The sequence below is a fragment of the Squalius cephalus genome (genome assembly GCF_949319135.1).
Source record: "Squalius cephalus genome assembly, chromosome: 13".
Classification (NCBI taxonomy): Eukaryota; Metazoa; Chordata; class Actinopteri; order Cypriniformes; family Leuciscidae; genus Squalius; species Squalius cephalus.
The window spans coordinates 26,015,212-26,037,666 of NC_137134.1; the positions used below are offsets into that span (position 1 = coordinate 26,015,212).

A 22,455-nucleotide genomic window follows, 5' to 3' on the forward strand; every position below is an offset into this window, starting at 1 on the left:
AGTGTCAGTTTTGTATAACATTACTCCAAGATTATAAAATGATCCATATAAAAAGGATGTTTGAAAAGCAGTTAAGGTTGGTTGGTTCATTGTTTCACCTGCAAAACTTCACAGAGCTATGGTAAATCTCCACATTGAGAAGTTATAATGTACAAAATCATGTTTACTCACTTTATTGTATCCACTTTGCAATAAGAGTCCACCAGAAATTCAGAAAGTTTCTCCCAACGTTGATCTCCTAGTTCAATTCTGCTCAGATCCAGTTCTGTCAGCTGTAAGGGATCTGTTTTTAGAACTTCAGTCAGATACTTACACGCTTCCTCTGCAGCAGAATTTTTCAAAAAGCTACAGAATGTAGAAAAAAAAAAAAAATCTAGATTAGAAATGTTTCTTATAATTTATACATTTTACATCATCCATCCTCTTTATGTGTGCAGATCAGTATTAACATGTAGTAAAGTGTGTAGTATGAAGTCTGAATAGTCTGAAGTTATGTTTATAAGTTTATATCCTTGAGTGAAGATTTATTATAAATAATAAACAGGAAATAAATAAGCAATGTCAAAATTATGTAGTAATTTATGTTTTTACATAGTTCCAAAACTTAGTTCTAGTTCAAAATGTGTTACACAGTAGAGAAAAAATATTGTGTTGAAAATCTTTGAATTGCAATTCAGCAAATTACTCTTTACAATTTTATACCATCTTATTTGTCTTTTTAGCACTCTTAAATCTTCTTAACTCTCCTGATTCCATGACTGTGGCTTATTTTCAAATATTTGAAGGCTTTTATCACCTGATCTTTAATTTAGACAATCCACTCCACAACATATCAGTAAACATCTTCACTCCTGATCGTCCAGGATCATTTCCTTTCAGTTCCAGCTCTTTCAGGTGTGAGTTTGATTTCAGAGAGGAAGTCAAAATCTTAAAACTTTTTTCTGTGATACTGCAGTCTGAAAGTCTGTATGAAAAGAGGCTTATATTAGGTACTGCATGTTCTAGGATATTACAAATAAAACCTATTTAGAAAAAAAAAAATCTTGCCATAGAATGTAGAAGAATGTGCCTATTTGCAAAAAGTTTCACCCCAGAGATATACATACAACAAATGTCTTAACATACACTTAATTAAAATTTCTAAATATTTCTTACAATATTAAATATAGCTTATGTAAGTATAGCCTTTTCAGTTAATCTAATCAAATGGACATTTACAGATGAATATTAATATGAAGAAATAGATGAATTAAAATAAATACTTCAGTTTCTCTAATCTGCATTGTGGGTTTTCCAACAGCCGACAGATATTGTTAATTCCTGAGTTTCCTAGTTTATTTCCACTCAGATCCAGCTCTATCAGGTTTGAAGGGTTTGAATTAAACGCTGAAGTCAGAGCAGAACAACCGTCTTCTGTAACACTGTTATTATTCAGCCTGAAGAGAAAGAAAACAAAGACAGAAAAGATTGTAAACCTTAAATGTAACTGGCTAAACTGTTTCTGATCATATTATCATCATTTGTACCAAAGTCTGTGCCAGAATACACAAAGTGGGTGGCAATTAGTTATGTGGGGGCCCTGAATTTGATTTGTGTTGGGGTCATTTGATTTTCGGTTTAAAGGATCTTTCTTACAGGACGCAGCAAGCGGTGGAATTGTTGCGTGGCTGCCACAAAGTGTTTTGTGCAGTTGAGGCGGTGCTCACATTATGGTTTTGGAGATGTTGCCATAGTCACAATCAGCAATGTCAATGCACCTCATTGTCAAACCTTCAAATTTGTATTTATAAATGAAATAATTAAATATTAACAAAGCCTAAGTAATATATGAATAACTTTAAGGCAGGTTAGGCAATTTGTTCCAGATTATTTTGTTTATTTTTTTGCAATGCTGGTTGAAAGTCTCTTCACATCCTGATAGCAATCACTAAGTTAAGTGGTCTAAATATATTATATACATTGCATTCGGTCTGAACGATGTCCTGCCTGCCTGTCAACATATTTTCATTCCTACGCGCACCTGCTCGCGCAGACATCACTCATCATCAGCGTGCTTCATGCTATGCAGAGTTTAACAGACGTCAGTCACCGACTCGAGCACCGCAAACGAAACAGCAGCTGCCTTTTACAGTTCCTCTTGAACCAAAACAACCAGCTTATGCTGTGTTCACACCATAACCATAACTACTGTTTGGTAGAGATGGAAACCGGTGGCATTAAACTCAAAGTGGTTTGTTTCTCGAATTTATGCGTTTCAATGTCAACACTATCAATGCTGAAATGAATATGCTGCAATCAGGTGATACAGGTCATTGCTCTTTAAAGGGATACTCCACCTCTGGAAAGATGAATGTGTATTTAAAGGGACAATATGTAGCTTTTTAGGTATTTTATTATCTAAAATCAATATTTTTATTCATAAATATGCCCTCAATGGTGTACAAATACCTATGCCAATGATCAGACTAATCCTCGTAAACGAAGAATTGATTATCTTTATATACATGGGACGGGTATAGGTCCACGGAGGCTTCCATGTAGTTCCGCCATCTTGAAAAACTATAATAGCAGAGAGGGACAAAAAGTACTAGGTCAACGCGTTTCCACAACGCGTTTCGTTCAGAGCCAGCGTCACGTGACTGAAGCCAGCAGAAGCGGAGGAGCAGAGCAGTTGAGAGGCGCTTGTCACTGCCGCGGCAAGTTTAAAAGGCTGCACTGCACGGTTATTTATACACCGTTCATTCATACATACATATGAGTCACAGGATAAGGAGTCCTCGTCATCGAAAAAGTCCAAAATAGACCGTAAAAGGAAACGTGACCGGAGATTACAAAAACAAGGGTTAATGTCGGGATAGCTAATGCAGGAGAAAGCTTTCAAAAGAGATGCTGAAGTTGCCTGCTTTCTTCTCGACAAGTAAGTCAATGTTACGGTCTTAATTACAAGCTTATTTTTCATTGCTTGGTTGTGAACTTTATTATATAGATAGTAGAACATTTATAGTTATATCTATTTATCTATTCTATTCATAGTAAGTTAAACAGGCTCTTTGATGAATAGCAGCTATTGAGTAAAGTAACGTTAGAGAAGGCACGGATGATGATGATATCTAACAATGCACGTACTTCAAAAATATAACGAATAAAGGCGGCATTACTACTAACTACCATAGTTAATGTTTTTCACAGTCAGTAATTTATACTGTAACATTCTTTTTTTCGTTGATTCAAGTTTCAGTTTGTTTTAAATAACAAACCTGTTCACCCGAAGAAAAACTCGAAGTGCTATTATAAGACATCCTGTCATAGCTTTTTGGTACATAACGTCTACCATAGATGCAACGCGCATTTGGAAAAGTGAGGCGCTGGAGAGCATTATTCGTTTGAATGTAAAATACAGTTTCACCACTAGATGGGAGAAATTCCTACTTAGTGTCCCTTTAAATTGGGTCATTTATGTAGAGGAAATGTGAAATTATTTTTGAATTTGGAGCTTTCTAGACTGAGAAAAGCCAGAAAATGTATTTTTGGCTCATGTGGATGATAGACAACAACTCCCAGAATGCACTTGCTTCGCTGCTCTACGAGGCCACTCCCAAGCCACGCCTACCGGTTAGAGAGCAGTTGTAAACAATAAAGCTAACTAGTCTCCGTGAGTCTGCCCGGGTTTTTGAGATCGCATCGCACAAAATGTCCGGGATTCGGCTTTTGCGTTCTACAGTCGCCATTCATTATGTTTACTGTGGCGAGCAGGACGAGACTAGGGCCGCGGGAGAACGACGCGAGGCCGGTGGCGTGATTACTGATGACCGACACCTGTGAGGCACTGGTCTCATATCTCTCACGGAGGAGCGGGTATTTTCTTAGCAATGGTAAAACGCACATCAACCGATCACGCCACCGGCCTCGCGTCTTTCTCCCACGGCCCTAGCCTCGTCCTGCTCGCCACAGTAAACATGAAGAATGGCGACTGTAGAACGCAAAAGCCGGTGGCGTGATTACTGATGAGCGCCTGTGAGAAGCACCGGTCTCGTGGGCTATCTCTCACGGAAGAGCGGGTATTTTCTTAGCAATGGTAAAACACACATCAACCGATCACTTGTTTAGCGTTCATGTAAACTCTACATTCAGATTCACCAATCGGAATGAATTCAGTTAGATTGAAACAAAAGGTGTGCATGTAAACAATGAATGGCGACCGTAGAAAGCAAAGCCGAATCCCGGACATTTTGGACGATCTCGACGGCCGGACATGCAGGTTTCTGCCGGTGAAATCAAACGCACTGGCACTGATCTGTGATAGGTCTGTTAGCGCATTAGGTCCAACCCCCTATGGGTGGGTTTGAAAGGGTGGGAACTAGTGCTTGTAGTCTTAACAGAAATCCCCCCCTCTTACACTTCCTCCTACAATGACGCAAAATTATGATTTTTGCGTCATTGTAGGAGGAAGTGTAAAGAGGTAAATACAGATTTCTCTCGTCTCAGGGGAAAATGAGAAAATGTTGCACGACCATTCAATAGTATGACTTGGTTTCTAACACTGCAAAGCTTAATGCAAATGGGTGGAGTGTTCCTTTAAGTTGCTGATGTTTATTATTATTGAAATATTATGTGCTCTGAGACATGAAGTAGTTTAACGCCGTCTCTCATCTTGTGATGCTTTGCATAATCTGCTGTGTGTTCTCATGTGTTTTGAAGGAGACGTGGCTTTAGAAACACTCTGAAGGGAGGGTGGGATCTCATGCTTTCAGAGCTAGCTTTCTTTTGCTAGCCGCTCAAAAATTGCCTACCCTATCTTTAAATCAAATCAGATATTAGTAAGATTACAATAATAAGTTAAATCATAATCAGTTGATTATGCAGACAAAAGTGAACAAATGAGGGGGATCATGCAATTATGAAAATTGTCTTCATGGTTTTAGCTCTATATGAGCTTAGTGATTTTTTTTTACGATTGGTTTTCAATAATCTTTTTGATTAGATAAAAACTTTTAATCAAAAGCTGTGCTAGAGGAAGCGTGCATGAGCACCATTTGCACACCGCCTCTGCTACATTAGTGAAAGTTTTGCTGCTTTTCTCAATGTCTCCCATTGAAAATGAACGAGACTTTCATAACTGCTGCGACCCATGTACATCCTGGTCCGGAAGTGGGTGTCTTGTTGCTTTGATAAATAAATACATGTAGATGAATACATACGTTAATCTAAACCAGTCATTAAAATACAATATACAACAAATGTTATAATTTTAAAACACGTTTAAGAGATATTTCACCCAAAAACGAAAATTCTGTCATCAATTACTCGCTCTCAAGATGTTTAAAATCTGTATTCATTTCTTTCTTGTGTTAAAAACAAAAAAATATATTTTTAAGAATGTGGGTAACCAAACAGTTACTGGTCCCCATTGACTTCTATAGTATGTTTTCTATATTATGAAAGACAGTGGGGACCATTCCTTCATGTTCAACAGAATAAAGAACCTCATACAGGTTTAGAACAACTTGAGGTTGAGTACATGGGTCATTTAATTTTTGGGTATATCTTTTTAATGCAAAGTACAAATATGAAAACCATGTAAAATACTCACTGAATTATTTTCAGTTTACAGTGTTTATCCTGCAGTAGATCAGCAAGCTGCCTTACTTCCTTTGAGTTTAGTTTACATCTACTCAGATTAAGCTCTTCCAGGAGTAACGGGTTTTTACCTGTTACTCTATTCACATACTGACAGGCTTCATCTGCAGCAGGACCCAAAAACCTGCAGAAGAGAAGATGAAGCAGGATTCAGTTCAGTAACCAAAGTTGGTGTAATGAAAAATTGCATTTGATTCTAATAAAAAATTGTCAAGTGCTTTACATAGAAGGGCATCCACCTGGATGATGCGACGGCAGCTTAAGTGCACCAGAATGCCCATCTAAGGCTGTGCGATATAGCTAAAACAAATTATCACAATATAATGTTTCATATCGTTTGGTATCGATAATTGACATTTTTTATAACCTTTTTTTTTTAAAGACAAGTAGAAACGTTGGAATTGAAACCACTGTTTTTATTTATTTTATTAATCCACATTATTAAGGCAAACAACAAATTATATTAGTTTTAGCAGTCAAAAATAAAATGTAAACAAAAATATCTTCTTTTTGTCTAATATTAAGATAAAAAAGTAAGCGTTAAAGAAACTCTTGAACTTAAAATGTTACAAAATGTGTGCAATGTAAAAGTGTAATCGTAGAACAATCAAGGTAAACTTTGAGGTAGATCAACATCTGTAAAAAGTAGGGGTGTAATGGTTCACAAAATTCACGGTTCGATGCGACACAGTGGTGTCACGGTTAAGTACATACAGCAAAAATAAATAAATGCCAAAGAACTTTCCTTGATTTTTTTTTTATTTTTAAATGCGTGCGAGTTTTCTTACACCTTGACACTTTTAGTTTTATAAATGGGGCAATATCTGAAGGATGAACAAATAATAAAAATAACATTTAAATATGATAATATTTGAGTTTTGAAGTGCTGGAAAAAGATGTGTGACGTACTTGAAAGCATTTTACTCATGCCAAACTTCCATGTTTAACTTACAGTTAGTGTTACTACATTAAATCCATGGTGAATGTTGCAGATCTGTGGATTAAAAGCCTATAACTTAACTAGTTCATTCATGGCACAATGTTTCTCCTGGTTTCAACGTCAACGCTGTTTGATCCGTTAATAACAGAGAAATGTGAATGCTTCTCACTAGATCTCGCAGCCATGTTATTACTTCTTATGGCGAATTCAAATGCTTTCTTTACTGGATCTCTTAGCGCTGTGTAGTAACAATGTCGCTTGATGAAGATCGGCTCGAGCTGCACTGACATTGATGGTCAAAACTGATAAACGGTCAGTGAAGCATAAAATAATAGCGCAGTTTCGTTCTACTTTCATTACGCTTGCCATTTGATGTTAGGCACGGTTGTGGTGGTCGCACCAGTGAAGTGCGCAATTTTGAATAAAAATATTGAGCGCTATATAGAACATTTTTATATCATTACTTACAATGGTGTACCGTCGATAAATAACAATACCGTTTTATCGCCCAGCCCTATGCCCATCACACACCAGCTTATTGGTGGAGAGGAGACAGTGTGATGAAGCCAATCAGTATATATTGGGATGATCAGTAGGCCATGATGGACAGAGGAAAACAGGCAAATTTGGCCAGGATGCCGGGGTTACACCCATACTCTTTTTTCGAAGGACATCCTGGGTTTTTTAATGAACACAGATAGTCAGGACCTCGGTTTAACGTCTCATCTGAAAGATGGTGCTTGTTACAGTATAGTGTCCCCATCACTAGTATAGTATAGCGTTAGGACCCACACAACCCACAGAGTGAGTGCCCCCAGCTGGTCTCACTAACTTTTCGTTCAGCAGCTGCCTAATTTTCCCAGGAGGTCTCCCATCCAGATACTGACCAGGCTCAAGTTTATCTTGAATATACTTTGATGTAATGCATTTTAAAAAAATATATATATCTAATTTCACCTTAGTTTTAGTTGACAGTTTGTATCCTGTAGTAAATCATTGAGTTCCTTCACTCCTGATTGTCCAGGATCATTTCCTGTGAGATCCAGCTCTATCAGGTGTGAAGGGTTTGATCTCAGAGCTGAAGCCAGAGCTTTATAACCTTCTTCTGTGATACTGCAGTCTGAAAGTCTGCAGAAGAAAGATTTAAAAAAAAAAGATAACTAAATACGAGGACAAAAGACCTAGAGACATTTAATATGTTAGATTATCAACTCACCTGAGTTTCTCCAGTTTACAGTTCTCCTTCAGTCCATCAGAGAGCAGCTTTACTCTTGAATCCTGCAGATTATTATTGCTCAGGTCAAGATCCTTCAGACTGCTGGAGTCTGAACTGATAACTGAAGCAAGAGCTGAACAGCTTTCCTCTGTTAGATCACAATTACTGAGCCTTGAAAAAAAAACAAAAAAAAAAACAATAAAGCATCAATGAAGACACATGATAAAACTTTTCACAGTATTGCTGTGATGTTGAGTGTAGCTGATAGTGAAATGTACTCACTTCAGTATCTTCAGCTCACACACAGGATTCTTCAGTCCCTCACAGATCTCTTTGACTCCTGAGTCCAGCAGACGGCTGTTGTTCAGGTTCATCTCTTTCAGGATGGTTTTGGAAGAGAGAACAGTAACTAGAACTGAACAGTTTTCCTCTGTCAGCTTACAATTATTCAACCTAAACACAAAAACAGCATTATTTATTATTCAGCACATGTTCAACACACATCAGATCAACAGGTCTTCGTATCTGCTTACACATGTGACTTACAGTATTTTAGAGCGAGTAAACCGAAAAGTTATAATGCATAAAATCATGTTTACTCACTTCATTTTCTCCACTTTGCTATGAGAGTCCATCAAAAGAGCAGAGAGCTTCTCTCCATCCAGATCTCCTAGTTTATCTTCACTTAGATCAAGTTCTGTCAGTAATAATGGACTTTTACCCAGAACTTTAGTGAGATACTCACACGCTTCCAGTGCAGCAGGACTTTTCAAAAATCTAAACAAAGCAGATTATCATTTTATATCATATAATCTTAAAATTGAATGCCTTTTGCAGCAGTTTATGTACATAGTGCGTGGTTAGTGTCTAAGTGCAAGATTCTGATTTCGGTTCTTTTGGAGCACATTTTTTTAATCGTAGCAACATTCGTTTTAGGTATTATTACCAGTGGCTAACATTTACAATAAACTAGAAGGACGTTTTTATGTTAATTTTTAAAAGTTAACAGACATTACCAATTTATTTATTTAATTGTTGTTAGATGTGAGGTTAAATATATATTTTTTCATTATTTTACACAGAAATACTATGTTAAATTGTAATGTTAAGTGATGTTATTCAACAGTATTTTAAATGTTTATTACAGTTGTATAAAACATTTGATTTTATGCAGTTTCAAAGGGACAGACAGTGTTTATGGTAAAAGGAAACTCACAGATTTCCTTTGTGCACTTAAAGTATGGTAACTGATTAAACACTTCTGCTATGCTATGTTAAACCAATGTGTTTATGGCTTATGCTTATGTTCCTTCCCAAATTTTATGTGATGGAAAGGATATTTTAAATTTGCAGTTTTAATAAATATTTTTTTAAAATGTAATCACCTGATGGTCTTTAATTTATAGAGTTAATTCAAAATACTGCACTATATATTTTTAAGACACTCACATCGGTGTTAGTTTACAGTCTGGTTTTTGTGCTACATCAAGGAGCTGCGTCACTCCTGATTGTCCAGGATCATTTCCTGTGAGATCCAGCTCTATCAGGTGTGAAGGGTTTGATCTCAGAGCTGAAGCCAGAGCTTTATAACCTTCTTCTGTGATTCTGCAGTCTGAAAGTCTGTAAAACAAAAAAAAGTTTGGACAGACATTAGTTGTGGGCTTATAAATACATTCTGAAAAACAACTTACAACAACATGAACTAAACCACATTTACATAGTTTATTCAAATACATAATTGATTACGATATTTAAAAGAAGTGAAGAGAAAACTGAGGTGAAAAAAGTAAATATTAAATTTAAGTCACTGTAGTTTTAATTTTCAGTTAATCTGATAAAAGGGACATTTACAAATGTATATTAACATTCAGAAATGTTGATGAATAAAAATACACACTTGAGTTTCTCCAATCTGCATTGTGTATTTTTCAGCAGAGGACAGATACTCATTATTCCTGAATTTCCTAGTACATTCCCACTCAGATCCAGCTCTATCAGGTTTGAAGGGTTTGAATTAAATGCTGAAGTCAGAGCAGAACAACCTTCTTCTGTAATACTGTTATTATTCAGCCTGAAGAGAAAGAAAACAAAGACAGGAAACATCTTCAGTTTATTTCAGCCACAATAACAGAGAGATAAATCAGTATGATGGTTTATTTAATAGCCCCCCAAAACAGTATTCAATTAGACTCTGAAATCGATTAGATACTTTGCAGTTTATAACAATATAAAATACTCACTGAAGTATGTTGAGTTTACAGTGTCTATCCTGCAGTAGAGCAGCGAGCTTCTTTACATTTGAGTCTTCTAGTTTACGTCCACTCAGATTCAGCTCTCTCAGGAGTAACGGGTTTTTACCCACAACTCTATTCACATACTGACAGGCTTCATCTGCATCAGGACCCAAAAACCTGCAGAAGAGAAAATTAATTATCTTTGCGAAATGAAAACCAGCATCCAATTATGATGGGAAAAAAAATGTAAAATGTTTTTTCTTGAATTTATTTTGATCCAACAGACAATATTAGTTAAATAATATTTCTATAAACAATTCACCTGTATATAATTTTTCTGTTATTTCATCATGTCTCACCTTAGTGTCTTGACTTGACAGTTTGGATCCTGTAGTAAATCACTGAGCTCCTTCACTCCTGATTGTCCAGGATCATTTCCTGTAAGATCCAGCTCTATCAGGTGTGAAGGGTTTGATCTCAGAGCTGAAGCCAGAGCTTTATAACCTTCTTCTGTGATACTGCAGTCTGAAAGTCTAAATAATAAGACTTTAACCAATTACTCATTTAATAAAAACAATATTTCATTATCAGCATTACACCATTGAGACATTTATAATGTCCAGCACCTCAAAAAGATTAATATGTTTTTCAATAGTTGTATAATGTTTCCAGGCATATTGTGCCCGCCAAATAGTATGTTTACCAACACTTGAAACTTTTTTACAGGCCAGCTTTAGGCTTCAACTTTATTGATTCATGTTTACATGAACTGAATTCAGACCTGAGTATCTGCAGTGTACACTGTGAATTTCCCAGTAGAGTGGAGACTTGTGTTACTCCAGTGTCTCCTATTTTATTCTCACTCAGATCCAGCTCTACCAGGTTTGAAGGGTTTGAGTTAAAAGTAGACGCCAGAGCAGCACAACCTTCTTCAGTAATACAGATGCGATTAAACCTGTAGAAACAATGTGAAAAATACAGCTTCACGCAGCAATTAACTGGGTTCAAGTGCTTTAAGGCCTTTAAGCACATGCGTAAAAAGGTATTATGTTTTTTTAGCAAGCCTGTAACCACTGATCATTGATGGAAAAGACCATTTACAGCCAAAACAGGCAATTTACTAAGGAGATACATGTTTACACAGTTATCAAGGTAGAGCCAAAAACATCGGACTGGTTCATGAAAGTAGGTTTTTGAAATGATCTCCAATATTTAATGAAAGATTTGATTAACAGTGGTTGTCCTAGAGGCAAAGTTCCTCAGAATGAGGAGTTCTACAATATTGTATGAATGAAGTGGGCGTGGGCCGATTTCTTTTGAATTTCTCACAGCCCTCTAGGGCCGTGAATCAAACAGGCCCAGCGAGTTTAGTTCCCATCGGCCTCCTTTAACCTTGTCTGACAGCCGCTCGAACTTTATTGGCCGACAGCGGACGTTTTTTTTTTAGATATGTTAATGTACTCGTAGACAATCGCGGCACCTTGGACACAGCATGCCAGTTTTCAAGTCAATCAAACAGATGGTTGCACAGCTATAGCCCTCTTTGTGTGTGTGTGTGTTTTTTATTTTTTTATTTTTTTTATAGCGCCATTAAGTGGCCAGTTGCCGCGTCCTTATTCTCGTGACCACAGACCGAGACCGTACATGGGTGTACTGAGTTTGGTGGAATTATCTCATTCCGTTCAAGAGGGAAAGCCAATAATTATTGACAGTCAGACTCCAGAGACTACAGATTAATTGCACTGGTTTGGTTGTGACAGGGCAAAAAACCTAGGACTAGTTCACAAAAGTAGCTTTAAAAAAAAAAAAATCCAAAATACATAAACATTTGAGTGAGGTTTGTCTTGACCCAAGGATTACAATGATATAATACACTTGAGTCTGTGACGAACGGTTTAGGAGTTCTAAACCATTATGTACTCTTGATCGCTGTAGCGGCACCATTAGAATGATTGGAGTGATCCTTGGTGATGTTGTAGATGATGTGAATACTTCCATCCCTCAAAGTTTCAAGTCTCTACAACTTACAATTTAGTCTGCCCAATCACTTTTTGGTGAGAATGCTGATCCTTGAAATTTGTATAATTACAATAGGGTTTAAACGCTACGTAATTTAACCTCAAAGATAACTAAGTAATAACATCCAAATCTAAGCTATGCATACAATTATACAACCAATAACTTTGCTACTGCTTTTATACATCCATATGAGATATGACTAAATATTTTTTTATTAAATATTGTGCCTTTGTAATTAGGGTTGCAAAATTCTGGGAATTTTCAAAGATGGAAACTTTCCATGGGAATTAATGGGAATTTAAGGGAATTAACAGGAATTTAAACTGGGAATTTTCAAAGTTGAGGGTTTGCTCTTCATAGGGAACTTAAATATAGTTGAGGAAAGTATATTTTAGCATAATCTTGACTAAAACAAACAGATGCCATTCAAATACACTTGAATATCCATGCCATTCCTCAATCACATGCACATAGCACACTGCTTACTGCATGGCTATTGAGACCACACCCCCTACTGGCACTGTGCATGCCTCCATCACATGTACAGAAGCCCAAAGCACAAGACTATTGAAGGCACACATTTGAGCCTGTGGACTAAACAAAGTGAAGTAAGTTTTGATGATATTATGGGGAAATATATTTATTAAATGTTTAAATTGCAAATATTACATACAAATGTATTCATCTAGTAGATAGCAAGCTGATAAGTTAGATGCTAAATAAGCTAGCATAACTTTATTTACCACTTAAGTAGGGCTGGGTGGTATGACGGTATATATCGTTACCGCGGAAGGAAATGTCAACCGTAACAGATTTTTTTATTCTGTGTATACCGCAACATGTAAATAAGTAGGCGTGGTTAACTCACGTGCAGCGTGCGTGAGACTGAGACACTGATATTTGTCAAAGAAACATGAAGAATGACCAAAAGGATCCACAAAAGGAATTACGTTTTCAAAATTAACGTGATATTTTCAGGGGGAAGGCGCAGAAGTCAACTAGAGCAGTGCAGCACACTGAAAGTTTAGAGAGACGCACATGCTCGCAACGGGGCTTACTTGACAACAAGTTCATATATCAATATTCTAACAAATAGAAATAACCTTAAATATTGTATCTATCCGACTCTTATGTGTACAGTTACTTTCAGAGTGGACGCGCAAGCGGTTGCCGTGGTAATGAATATTTCCAAAATTCCCCAGCTTAACTTCCCATGGAAATTTACCGTAAACTTTCCGGAAATTTTCCGCCCCTTTGCAACCCTATTTGTAATACACATTTAGATTTACTTACTTCAGCTTCACCAGTCTGCACTCTACATTTGCAAACAGAGACGAGATGATCTTCATTCCTGAGTCTCTGAGAATACTCCAACCTAGATCCAGCTCTTTCAGATTTGAAGGATTTAAATTTAAAGCTGTGGCTAAAGCATTACAATCTTCTTCTGTTACGTGGGTGTTATTTAGACTGTATAAAGAGAAAACTAAGGGTCAGTATTACCCAAGTAAATATGTGTTAGATACTACTTTAAATGACAATTGATAATGATGATGCAAATACAAAAGAAACATATAGCAAATCATTCAGCACTCTTTTCACATAATAAATAAAATGCAGGTTTAAAAGCACTTGAACTTGTCATCATAACAACAATACAACTTACATCAGTCTGTTGAGTTTACAGTGTTTATCCTTCAATACAGGAACAAGTTTCTTCAATCCTGAGTGTCCCAGTTGACATTCATTCAGATTCAGCTCTCTCAGGAGTAACAGGTTTTCACCCAGAACATCAGTCAGATTCTGACAGACTTTCTCTGCTTCAGAACCCAAAAACCTGCAGAATGGAGATTCAACCAAATTGATTTAAATTATTAACTAAGCTTGATGTAGCATTTGATTCTAATGGAACAAGTGTGAAATTGTTAATCTTAAATTTATTTTTATTGAAATATTTCAGTGCTACAGTACTTTTATCAAGTAAATTGCCTGCATATCATTCATTTTGTATTATTTCATCATGTATCACCTTATTGTTAGTTTACAGTCTGGTTTCTGTTGTACATCAAGGAGCTCCTTCACTCCTGATTGTCCAGGATCATTTCCTCTGAGATCCAGCTCTATCAGGTGTGAAGGGTTTGATCTCAGAGCTGAAGCCAGAGCTTTATAGCCTTCTTCAGTGATACTGCAGTCTGAGAGTCTACAGAAAAGAGATTTCAATCAAAAGTTGATCACTGAATATAGAGACAAACGAAATGGCCAGTGTTAGACAGAGTTAGTCTAACATATATGTTAGACATTAACTCACCTGAGTTTCTCTAGTTTACAGTTCTCTTTCAGCCCATCAGAGAGCAGCTTTGCTCCTGAATCCTTAAGATTATTATTGCTTAGGTCAAAATCCTTCAGACTGCTGGAGTCTGAACTAAGAACTGAAACCAGAGCTGAACAGCATTCCTCTGTTATCGCACACTGGCTGAGCCTGGAAAAAATTTGTTTTTTCAATGTAATTGTTTCAATCAATGAGAGGCATGCTAGCGAAGGCAGTTGCTAGCGCCTCTTGAGGCCAAGGGAGTTAGGTTTACTGCAAAGCTCTTACTATCTGGCCTCCGTTACAGTCTCAGTTTCATCTCTCATATCTATCAGACCTTTAGCATTTTGTCTACTTAGCTAACTGGATATCAAATCTTTCCTGATTCTTATTCATCTATTTCAATTTAAACCTTGCCACAAACATTTTGCTATGTAATAAATCATGTGGCTTCACCAATATAGAAAAAGCAGAGCAGATAGATCTACAACTAGTAAATCGAATATTTAATTTATTAGGTTTCATGAATTCGTTATGGTGAATTTCCATTAACTCCCCTTATCCGTCAAGCTGAAGTAGATGTAAAATAACCATATTTTTTCTGAAACACAGTAGCTACTGTATTATAGTGGTAAACTAATTAGTAGTCATTCCAATTTATATTAATTAACTGATGGTATTGAAATCTATTATTTATACACAAACTTTGTAAAAGATATCTAAATCACACCTTTTGTCTGCTGCCACACAACTTACCTCAGTATCTCCAATTTACACTTTACACTCTTCAGTCCAGAGCAGAGATGAATTACTCCTGAACTCTGTAGATTATTATTGTTCATATTCAGCTCTTCCAGATTGTTATCTGATTCGAGAGCTTTAGCCAGACTTGAACAGCTTTTGTCTGTTAAGTCACAATCGTTTAACCTAAAATAAATCATTTAGAAATTATTAAATTACAAAGTAAAATATAATACAAACAATAGATTTGCTATGTACAACTATTTTTAAAATTCCATTTATTCCATTTAGACAAACAATAAATATACTCTAGCGTATACAGCTTATCTCATACTGCTACATAAAAACAAACAAACATGATTATATAAAATATATTTCATCTTTAATAAAAAGGAGTTTAGTTTGATTTAACTTTCTTTATGAGTCTGTAGTGGTGGAGAATCTGGGAGTTAATGATGATTTGATGTGGGTGACCTAAGTATTCAAAGTCTGTCACATGATTCTCACAGAGATCTGGAGGGCAAAACATCCATAGAATTTTAAATGTTTTCCTAGCTACAAATATTTAGATTACCTCTCAAAAGAAGAAAAACAAAGATATATGAACAAATGTTAAGATTTGTAAAGCCGCCGCAGCATTTTAATCACTAAAATGACGGGACATTGTAAAACGCTCAACGTAAAAAAAAATAAAAAAAAAAGGTAAATGTATAACGACAGTGATATTAAGATAATAATAATAAGACATAATAATGACTTAACATCTCATAATAATGAGAAACTTTCTCATAATAATGACTTAACATCTCATAATAATGAGAAACCTTCTCGTAATAATGACTTAACATCTCATAATAATGAGAAACTTTCTCGTAATTATGACTTAAACATCTCGTAATAATGAGAAACTTTCTCGAAATAATGACTTAACATCTCGTAATAATGAGAAACTTTCTCGTAATAATGAGAAACTTTCTCGTAATAATGACTTAACATCTCGTAATAATGAGAAACTTTCTCGTAATAATGACTTAACATCTCGTAATAATGAGAAACTTTCTCGTAATAATGAGAAACTTTCTCATAATAATGACTTAACATCTCATAATAATGAGAAACTTTCTCATAATAATGACTTAACATCTCATAATAATGAGAAAGTTTCTCATTATTACGAGATGTTAAGTCATAATTATGAGAAAGTTTCTCATTATTACGAGATGTTAAGTCATTATTTCGAGAAAGTTTCTCATTATTATGAGATGTTAAGTCATTATTTCGAGAAAGTTTCTCATTATTACGAGATGTTTAAGTCATAATTACGAGAAAGTTTCTCATTATTATGAGATGTTAAGTCATTATTACGAGAAGGTTTCTCATTATTATGAGATGTTAAGTCATTATTATGAGAAAGTTTCTCATTATTATGACTTAAAGAATCTTTTTTTTTTTACTCAACGTGGCGGAAACGGGCTTCCATAGCATACTACATAGACTGCAGAATATTTGCAGAATTTAATTTTAATGATGTGTTCCTCTGAATTTTTTTTTTTTTTTTGAAAAACTGAATTCCCTAGATGCTTAAACATAGTTTAAACATTTTAACTATCTTACTAAGCAATAATGGTTATAATTAAACTGTAAATTAATATGTTAAATAACATTTATGGTGTAGCGCACAGATTTTTTATAATCGTTATTGCTGATATTGCTTTTTTATTTTGCTCCGGCATTCAAAGGGCTAATTCACAGGGTTCCAAAGCCCGGTCGAGGAACTAGATAGTGAGTTAGGCTGGTTACATTTGTTCAGTGTTACAATTGAAAGTTCAGAAAGTTAGGCTGGTTACATTTGTTCAGCGTTACAATTGAAAGTTCAGAAAAGGAGCCTCCTTTGTTGGTTGTACTTCAGACATTACAATATACTTGTACCTGGTATATGATTAATAATTATATACAATTTTTTTTTTATTTTTTTTTTATTACTTTTTAGTCATTTTTATTTTTATCAAATGTCTTTAACCTGCCCCCTGAAGGCCCAGTGTCCTGCAGAATTTAGCTCCAACCAGTGGCTTGTACAGACCTCTCAAGCCACAAACCCCAGCTCCAACCCCCCCATGGACTACACCCTAATTAATACACCTAAAGCAGCTAATCAGGCTCTTCGGGATTACTTGCAAAACACAAAATGAAGCAGGTTGGATATAAACATTTTAGGGCAGTGGGCCTTAAGGGCCGGGTCGAGGACCTCTGCTTTAAATGACTTACAGAGCTCTTTTGGAGATTTTCACAACTTCCAACAGTCTAAAGAGACACTCGTCTGATTTCTTGAATTTCTGAAGATCAAACTCCTCCATCTCCTCGTCTGATGTCAACAACACAAAGGCCACAGCAGACCACTGGGCAGGTGAAAGATCAGCAGATGACAGACTTCCTTCTCTAAGTTGAGTCTGAATCTCTTTCACCAGAGTTTGATCATTCAGCTCATTCAGACAGTAGAACAGATTGATGGATCTTTCTGGAGACAGATTCTTATCTAATTTTTCTTTGATGTACTGAACCATTTCCTTTTTGCTCTGGTCATTGTCTTCTTGCTGTGTCAATAGACCTCGTAAGAGTGGACGATTGGTCTGGAGTGACAGACCGAGGAGGAAGCGAAGGAAAAGGTCTAGGTGTCCAGTTTCACTCTCGAGCGCCTTGTCCACTGCAGTCTTGAGCAAATCAATCATGGTTTTATTTTTGTTCTCCTGTTCTGCAGACTCTTGAACAAACACACTTTTCTTGTTTATGTCTAGAAACAGATGTGCATAAAGGGCAGCAATAAACTCTTGAATGCTCAAGTGAACAAAGCAGAAAGTGGTACCAAGAATGATCCCTTTTTCCTCCTTAAAGATCTGGGTACACATGCCTGAGTACACTGATGCTTTAGAGGCATCAATACCACATGATTCCAGGTCTGTGTCATAGAAGAGCAGGTTGTTTCTTTCCAGCTGATGAAATGCCAGATTCCCCAGTGAAAGGATGGCATCTTTATCCCAGGAAACATCTGGTGTGTATTCTCCATCATACTTTCGTCTGCTCTGCTGGATCTGAAAGCGTAGAAAGTGTGTATACATTTGTGTCAGAGTCTTGGGAGTGTCTTCAGTATTTGATTCCTGCAGTGTTTTAGAGGCTTCATCAGACTGATTGTCATTATTTCTTTTCTCTTCCAAAATGTTCTGGAGAACAGTGGCTGAAATCCAGCAGAAGACCGGGATGTAGCACATGATAAAGAGACTCTTTGATTGTTTAACATTGTCAATGATTTCATTGGCCAGATCCATATCCGTGAATCTTTTTCTGAAGTATTCCTCCTTCTTTTGTGCATCATTGAATCCTTGTACTTCTGTCACACGGTCGATACAGTCAGGAGGAATCTTACTGGCAGCTGCTGGTCTGGTGGTGATCCAGATGAGAGCAGAAGGAACCAGATTTCCCTTGATGAGGTTCGTCAGGAGAACATCCAGAGAGGCTGGTGATGATACATCACGCCACGTCTCATTACCATCAAAGTTTAGAGGAAGACGACATTCATCCAATCCATCAAGGATGAACAGGACTTTGAATTTATCATTTCTTGCAAGGTTCAGTCCTTTTATCTCTGGAAAAAAAAACCTTATAAGACTTGTTAAGCTTTGTTTTTCTTTCTCCTTTAAGTTCATCTCTCGAAATGCAAGAGGAAATATGAAAGTAATATCCTGATTTTCTTTTCCTTCAGCCCAATCCACAATAAACTTTTGCACAGAAATGGATTTTCCGATGCCAGCAACTCCTTTTGTCAGTACAGTTCTGATCTCCTTGTCTTGTTCAGGTGCTTCAAACAAATTTTTGCATTCAACTGGTATCTCTTGTGATTCTTGCCGCCTGGCAGCAGCCTGAATCTGTCTTACTTCATGTTCTGTATTGACTTGTTTATTAGCACCCTGAGTCATATAGAGATCTGTGTAGATGTTATTCAGAAGCTTGGAGTCACCGTGCTTTGCAATTCCTTCAGATACAGATTGATGCTTCTTCTTCAGGTTTGATTTTAGTGGTCGTTGATGAATAAGGACCAGCTCATCTACACACAAATGATAATAAAAAACAGATATGCATAATTTTCTCTTGTACATTTTATAAGTGACAATGACAAATTGTTATGCCCATGACACTCTTACCTTGTAGAGCATCTGCAGCCTCAACTTGCTTCATATCTCTCAAGAAGTAGAGTGTCATATCAAGAGCTGATTCTTTAATATCACGCATTTCCTCTAAAAAGTCCTGCACAAAGTATTGAGTGTTCTCTCTTTTTAGTATTTTCTTAAACTTTTCCAGCTCATTCTTCAGAAATATGGTCATTTTGTTCTCAAGAGCCTAAAAACAAAGCAAGAAAAAATAAGGGGCAGACCAAAAAAAGTAACCAAATCCTATACCCTTGTCAAATACATTTAAAATGTAAAAAATTGAAACATTTTACTTGTAGCACAAATTACAGACAAGCAACAATAAAAGTCACTCATTTAGTTTGACAGCATTGACCATACTTGAGGTAAAGTCGTGGTGAATACAAAAACACAAACAGCAGGCCCGGTTCCAGAATCAAATAACTGACGGTGCTTCTGAAATTATTGAGGGTATTTTGTTAAAGTGCAGATGAAGGCTGAGCAACGGCTCCACCATAGTAGTGTAGGCTACAGAGGGACATTTAAGATTATATGCAACACAATAAATCTCTAACTTACTGTACACCGTGTCTACACCTTGTTTGTTAATGAGAGGTTTCGCAATCCTGCATAACTCAGCACTGAATAAAACTCTGGCGTTTTGAGCGGTGAGTGGAATCTGACTAACTTAAACACCTCTGATTGACCATTGTGTTCATGAGATCAACAACAATGTCTGTGAATGGCTACATTGCTCACTGCTGCAAAAAACACATTGTAAATAGATACGTTTGACGTTCTCCAGAGCGGAAACGCAAATATGCACTGGAGCGTTTGCCAAATCTGTTTTGCCGATATAATATAACAATATTATTACATTATTATTACCTGGTATGTATCAAATCCAATTATCAACATGATTTCTTGGTATCTCAGTTCATGTGTTTTTTTATTCACTGCCATTAATAAGTCATGAGTTTGACTTATTTTTGAGTTGAGATTTGAAAATTAGGGATTGTTAGAACATCAGTTAGCATGATTCTATTTATGTTTTAAGTTTTAAAAATAAGAATTAAATACAGTTTTAAATTTGTTCAATAACCTGTTTTTTACTTACCTTGAATATCCAGAGGAGATTTTTTTTGAAATCTCTGCGGAAGTGGTAATTCTTGAAATCCGAGTCAGATTTCTCGTATTGAACCCTGGAAGCAAAATAAATGTGATTTCTTTTGCATTTCAATCCATACTATTGGCTCAGTTACAAGAAAGAGCAGAGTTTTGTGGGGGCACTATCCTCTTGGTAGTAATAATAGACTATTGCATATACAGTATATTCCATTTGACCCTGATGACTGAAATTTATGATTCATTGCAAGGTGCTGAATTTAACTTTCAAAAATTGTCAGTGTGATTTATATTTACATGGATCACTGCACACAGTCAGTTTGATTCAAAAGGCACAAGTCCATTATGGCTTATTACATCTGAAAAAATAAACCTAATTACATTTTGACAACATAGATCCATTTAAGTTGGAAGTGAATGGTAAGCTGTGGTATATTGTGTTCTCACCTGTTGAGAAGAAAAGATGCCAGTTCCTCATCACTCTTCAATTGCTTCTGTGCTTTTAGAGCTTCCCACCGTGTAAATTCTGCACCAATATTTACTGTGGTCTTTTGCCTTTTGTTACTAAACCACAGACAAAAAGAAGAAAATCACATCAAATGAACGGGTTCACAGTTGTCAATTTCATTTGGCCAAAATCAAGAGTAGTGTCAGTTCTGGCAAGTCACATTAGTAAAGCTTGCATCAGCTGACTCTCAGCTTCTCCATGTCTACCTATAGGAATACGACACCTTTCACAGCATCCATATATTTAAGCTCCTTCAGTATTATCAACAACAATCTTGTTTCTCAGGAGCTAATTACCCTCCTCCGTTCCCCAGCTGCTCCTCTCGTCCAGTCAGGATTTGCCATTCTGATTCCCCTTTGGACTAGACTAAATTCTCGAATTATCTTGTACATTAAAATATTGAATTAATGATATCTGCAATACATTCATGTTGGTTCTGTTCTGTTCACTGTTCACTGTTCTGTTGGTTAATGCTGCTCTCCCTCATCTTATCCATGCAAGGCTGCATGGATGCACAGGGAGTTCTCGCCCAGAACAGAAATGTAAATCCAAACTGTTGGCCCTATTTTAACGATCTATGTGCATGGTCTACAGCACACGGCGCAAGTGCACTTAGGGAGTGTCCGAACCCACTTTTGCTAGTTTAACAACGGGAAAAATGGTCGGTGCGCCCGTCGCATGGTCTAAAAGGGTTGTCCCTATTCTCTTAAATGAGTAATGGGTGTGTTTTGGGTGTAACGTGCAAAAAACCTATCAGTGTAATTTCCCATTCCCTTTAAAGCCAGTTGCGCTGGCGCCATGGCAGATTCGCTATTTACATGGTGGGATTTGCAAGCGGAAAGAGTAAACGCATCTCCAGAGAGCAAATGGATCTGCTCGTGCGCAAGGTTAAAGCGCGCAAACAGACCATTTACGGGACAGGCCAGATTCTATCATATCTTCTTTATGTCCACAATATAAATTTTTTACATTTTAATATTTTTTATTTTGTAATATTTGGCATGTTTGTGTGCTGCTGTGCATCCCTGTGTTGTGGACCCACCAACAGGCACACATTACTAATTTGCTCTTTAATTAACAATATATATATATATATATATATATATATATATATATATATATTATATTATTTTATATATATATATATATATATATATATATATATATATATATATATATATATATATATATATTGCGCCATTAACTTTAGACCAGGTTTCAGTTGATCAATGGCGCAGTCTATTTAAAGGGTTAGTTCACCCAAAAATCAAAATTCTGTCAGTAATTACTCACCCTCATGTTGTTCCAACCCCGTAAGACCTTCGTTCATCTTCGGAAAAATCTGAGAGCTGTCTCACTCCTCCGTAAGCTTCTAAGGGACTGAAACTTGCTGGCCCAAAAAAGTTATTAAAGAGATCATTAATATAGTCCAAGTGACTACAGTGGCTTAATCTTAAGTTTATAAAGCGACGAGAATTTTTTTTTTTTGCGCTAAAAAACAAAACAAAAATAACGACTTTATTCCACTATTCATTTCCTTCTCTCTGGGCCT

At 36.3% G+C, this 22,455-nt stretch overlaps 1 protein-coding gene across 1 annotated transcript in view; it reads right to left on the minus strand.

Annotated features, from left to right (window-relative positions):
• The window catches only part of LOC307169754 (uncharacterized protein), a 293,723-nt gene that overhangs the window by 251,834 nt on the left and 19,434 nt on the right, over positions 1-22,455 (minus strand). Inside the window, exons 13-34 of the mRNA XM_079890548.1 lie at positions 20,843-20,959; positions 20,388-20,472; positions 19,286-19,481; positions 17,358-19,188; positions 15,108-15,278; positions 14,352-14,522; positions 14,073-14,243; positions 13,710-13,880; positions 13,340-13,513; positions 10,809-10,982; positions 10,387-10,560; positions 10,034-10,204; positions 9,691-9,864; positions 9,243-9,413; positions 8,397-8,570; positions 8,076-8,246; positions 7,794-7,964; positions 7,535-7,705; positions 5,591-5,761; positions 1,263-1,436; positions 797-964; positions 172-345 (exon numbers count right to left, since the gene is read on the minus strand). Coding sequence (XP_079746674.1) covers positions 172-345; positions 797-964; positions 1,263-1,436; positions 5,591-5,761; positions 7,535-7,705; positions 7,794-7,964; positions 8,076-8,246; positions 8,397-8,570; positions 9,243-9,413; positions 9,691-9,864; positions 10,034-10,204; positions 10,387-10,560; positions 10,809-10,982; positions 13,340-13,513; positions 13,710-13,880; positions 14,073-14,243; positions 14,352-14,522; positions 15,108-15,278; positions 17,358-19,188; positions 19,286-19,481; positions 20,388-20,472; positions 20,843-20,959 — 5,325 coding nt within the window. The remainder of the gene's footprint in view (positions 1-171; positions 346-796; positions 965-1,262; positions 1,437-5,590; positions 5,762-7,534; positions 7,706-7,793; positions 7,965-8,075; positions 8,247-8,396; positions 8,571-9,242; positions 9,414-9,690; positions 9,865-10,033; positions 10,205-10,386; positions 10,561-10,808; positions 10,983-13,339; positions 13,514-13,709; positions 13,881-14,072; positions 14,244-14,351; positions 14,523-15,107; positions 15,279-17,357; positions 19,189-19,285; positions 19,482-20,387; positions 20,473-20,842; positions 20,960-22,455) is intronic.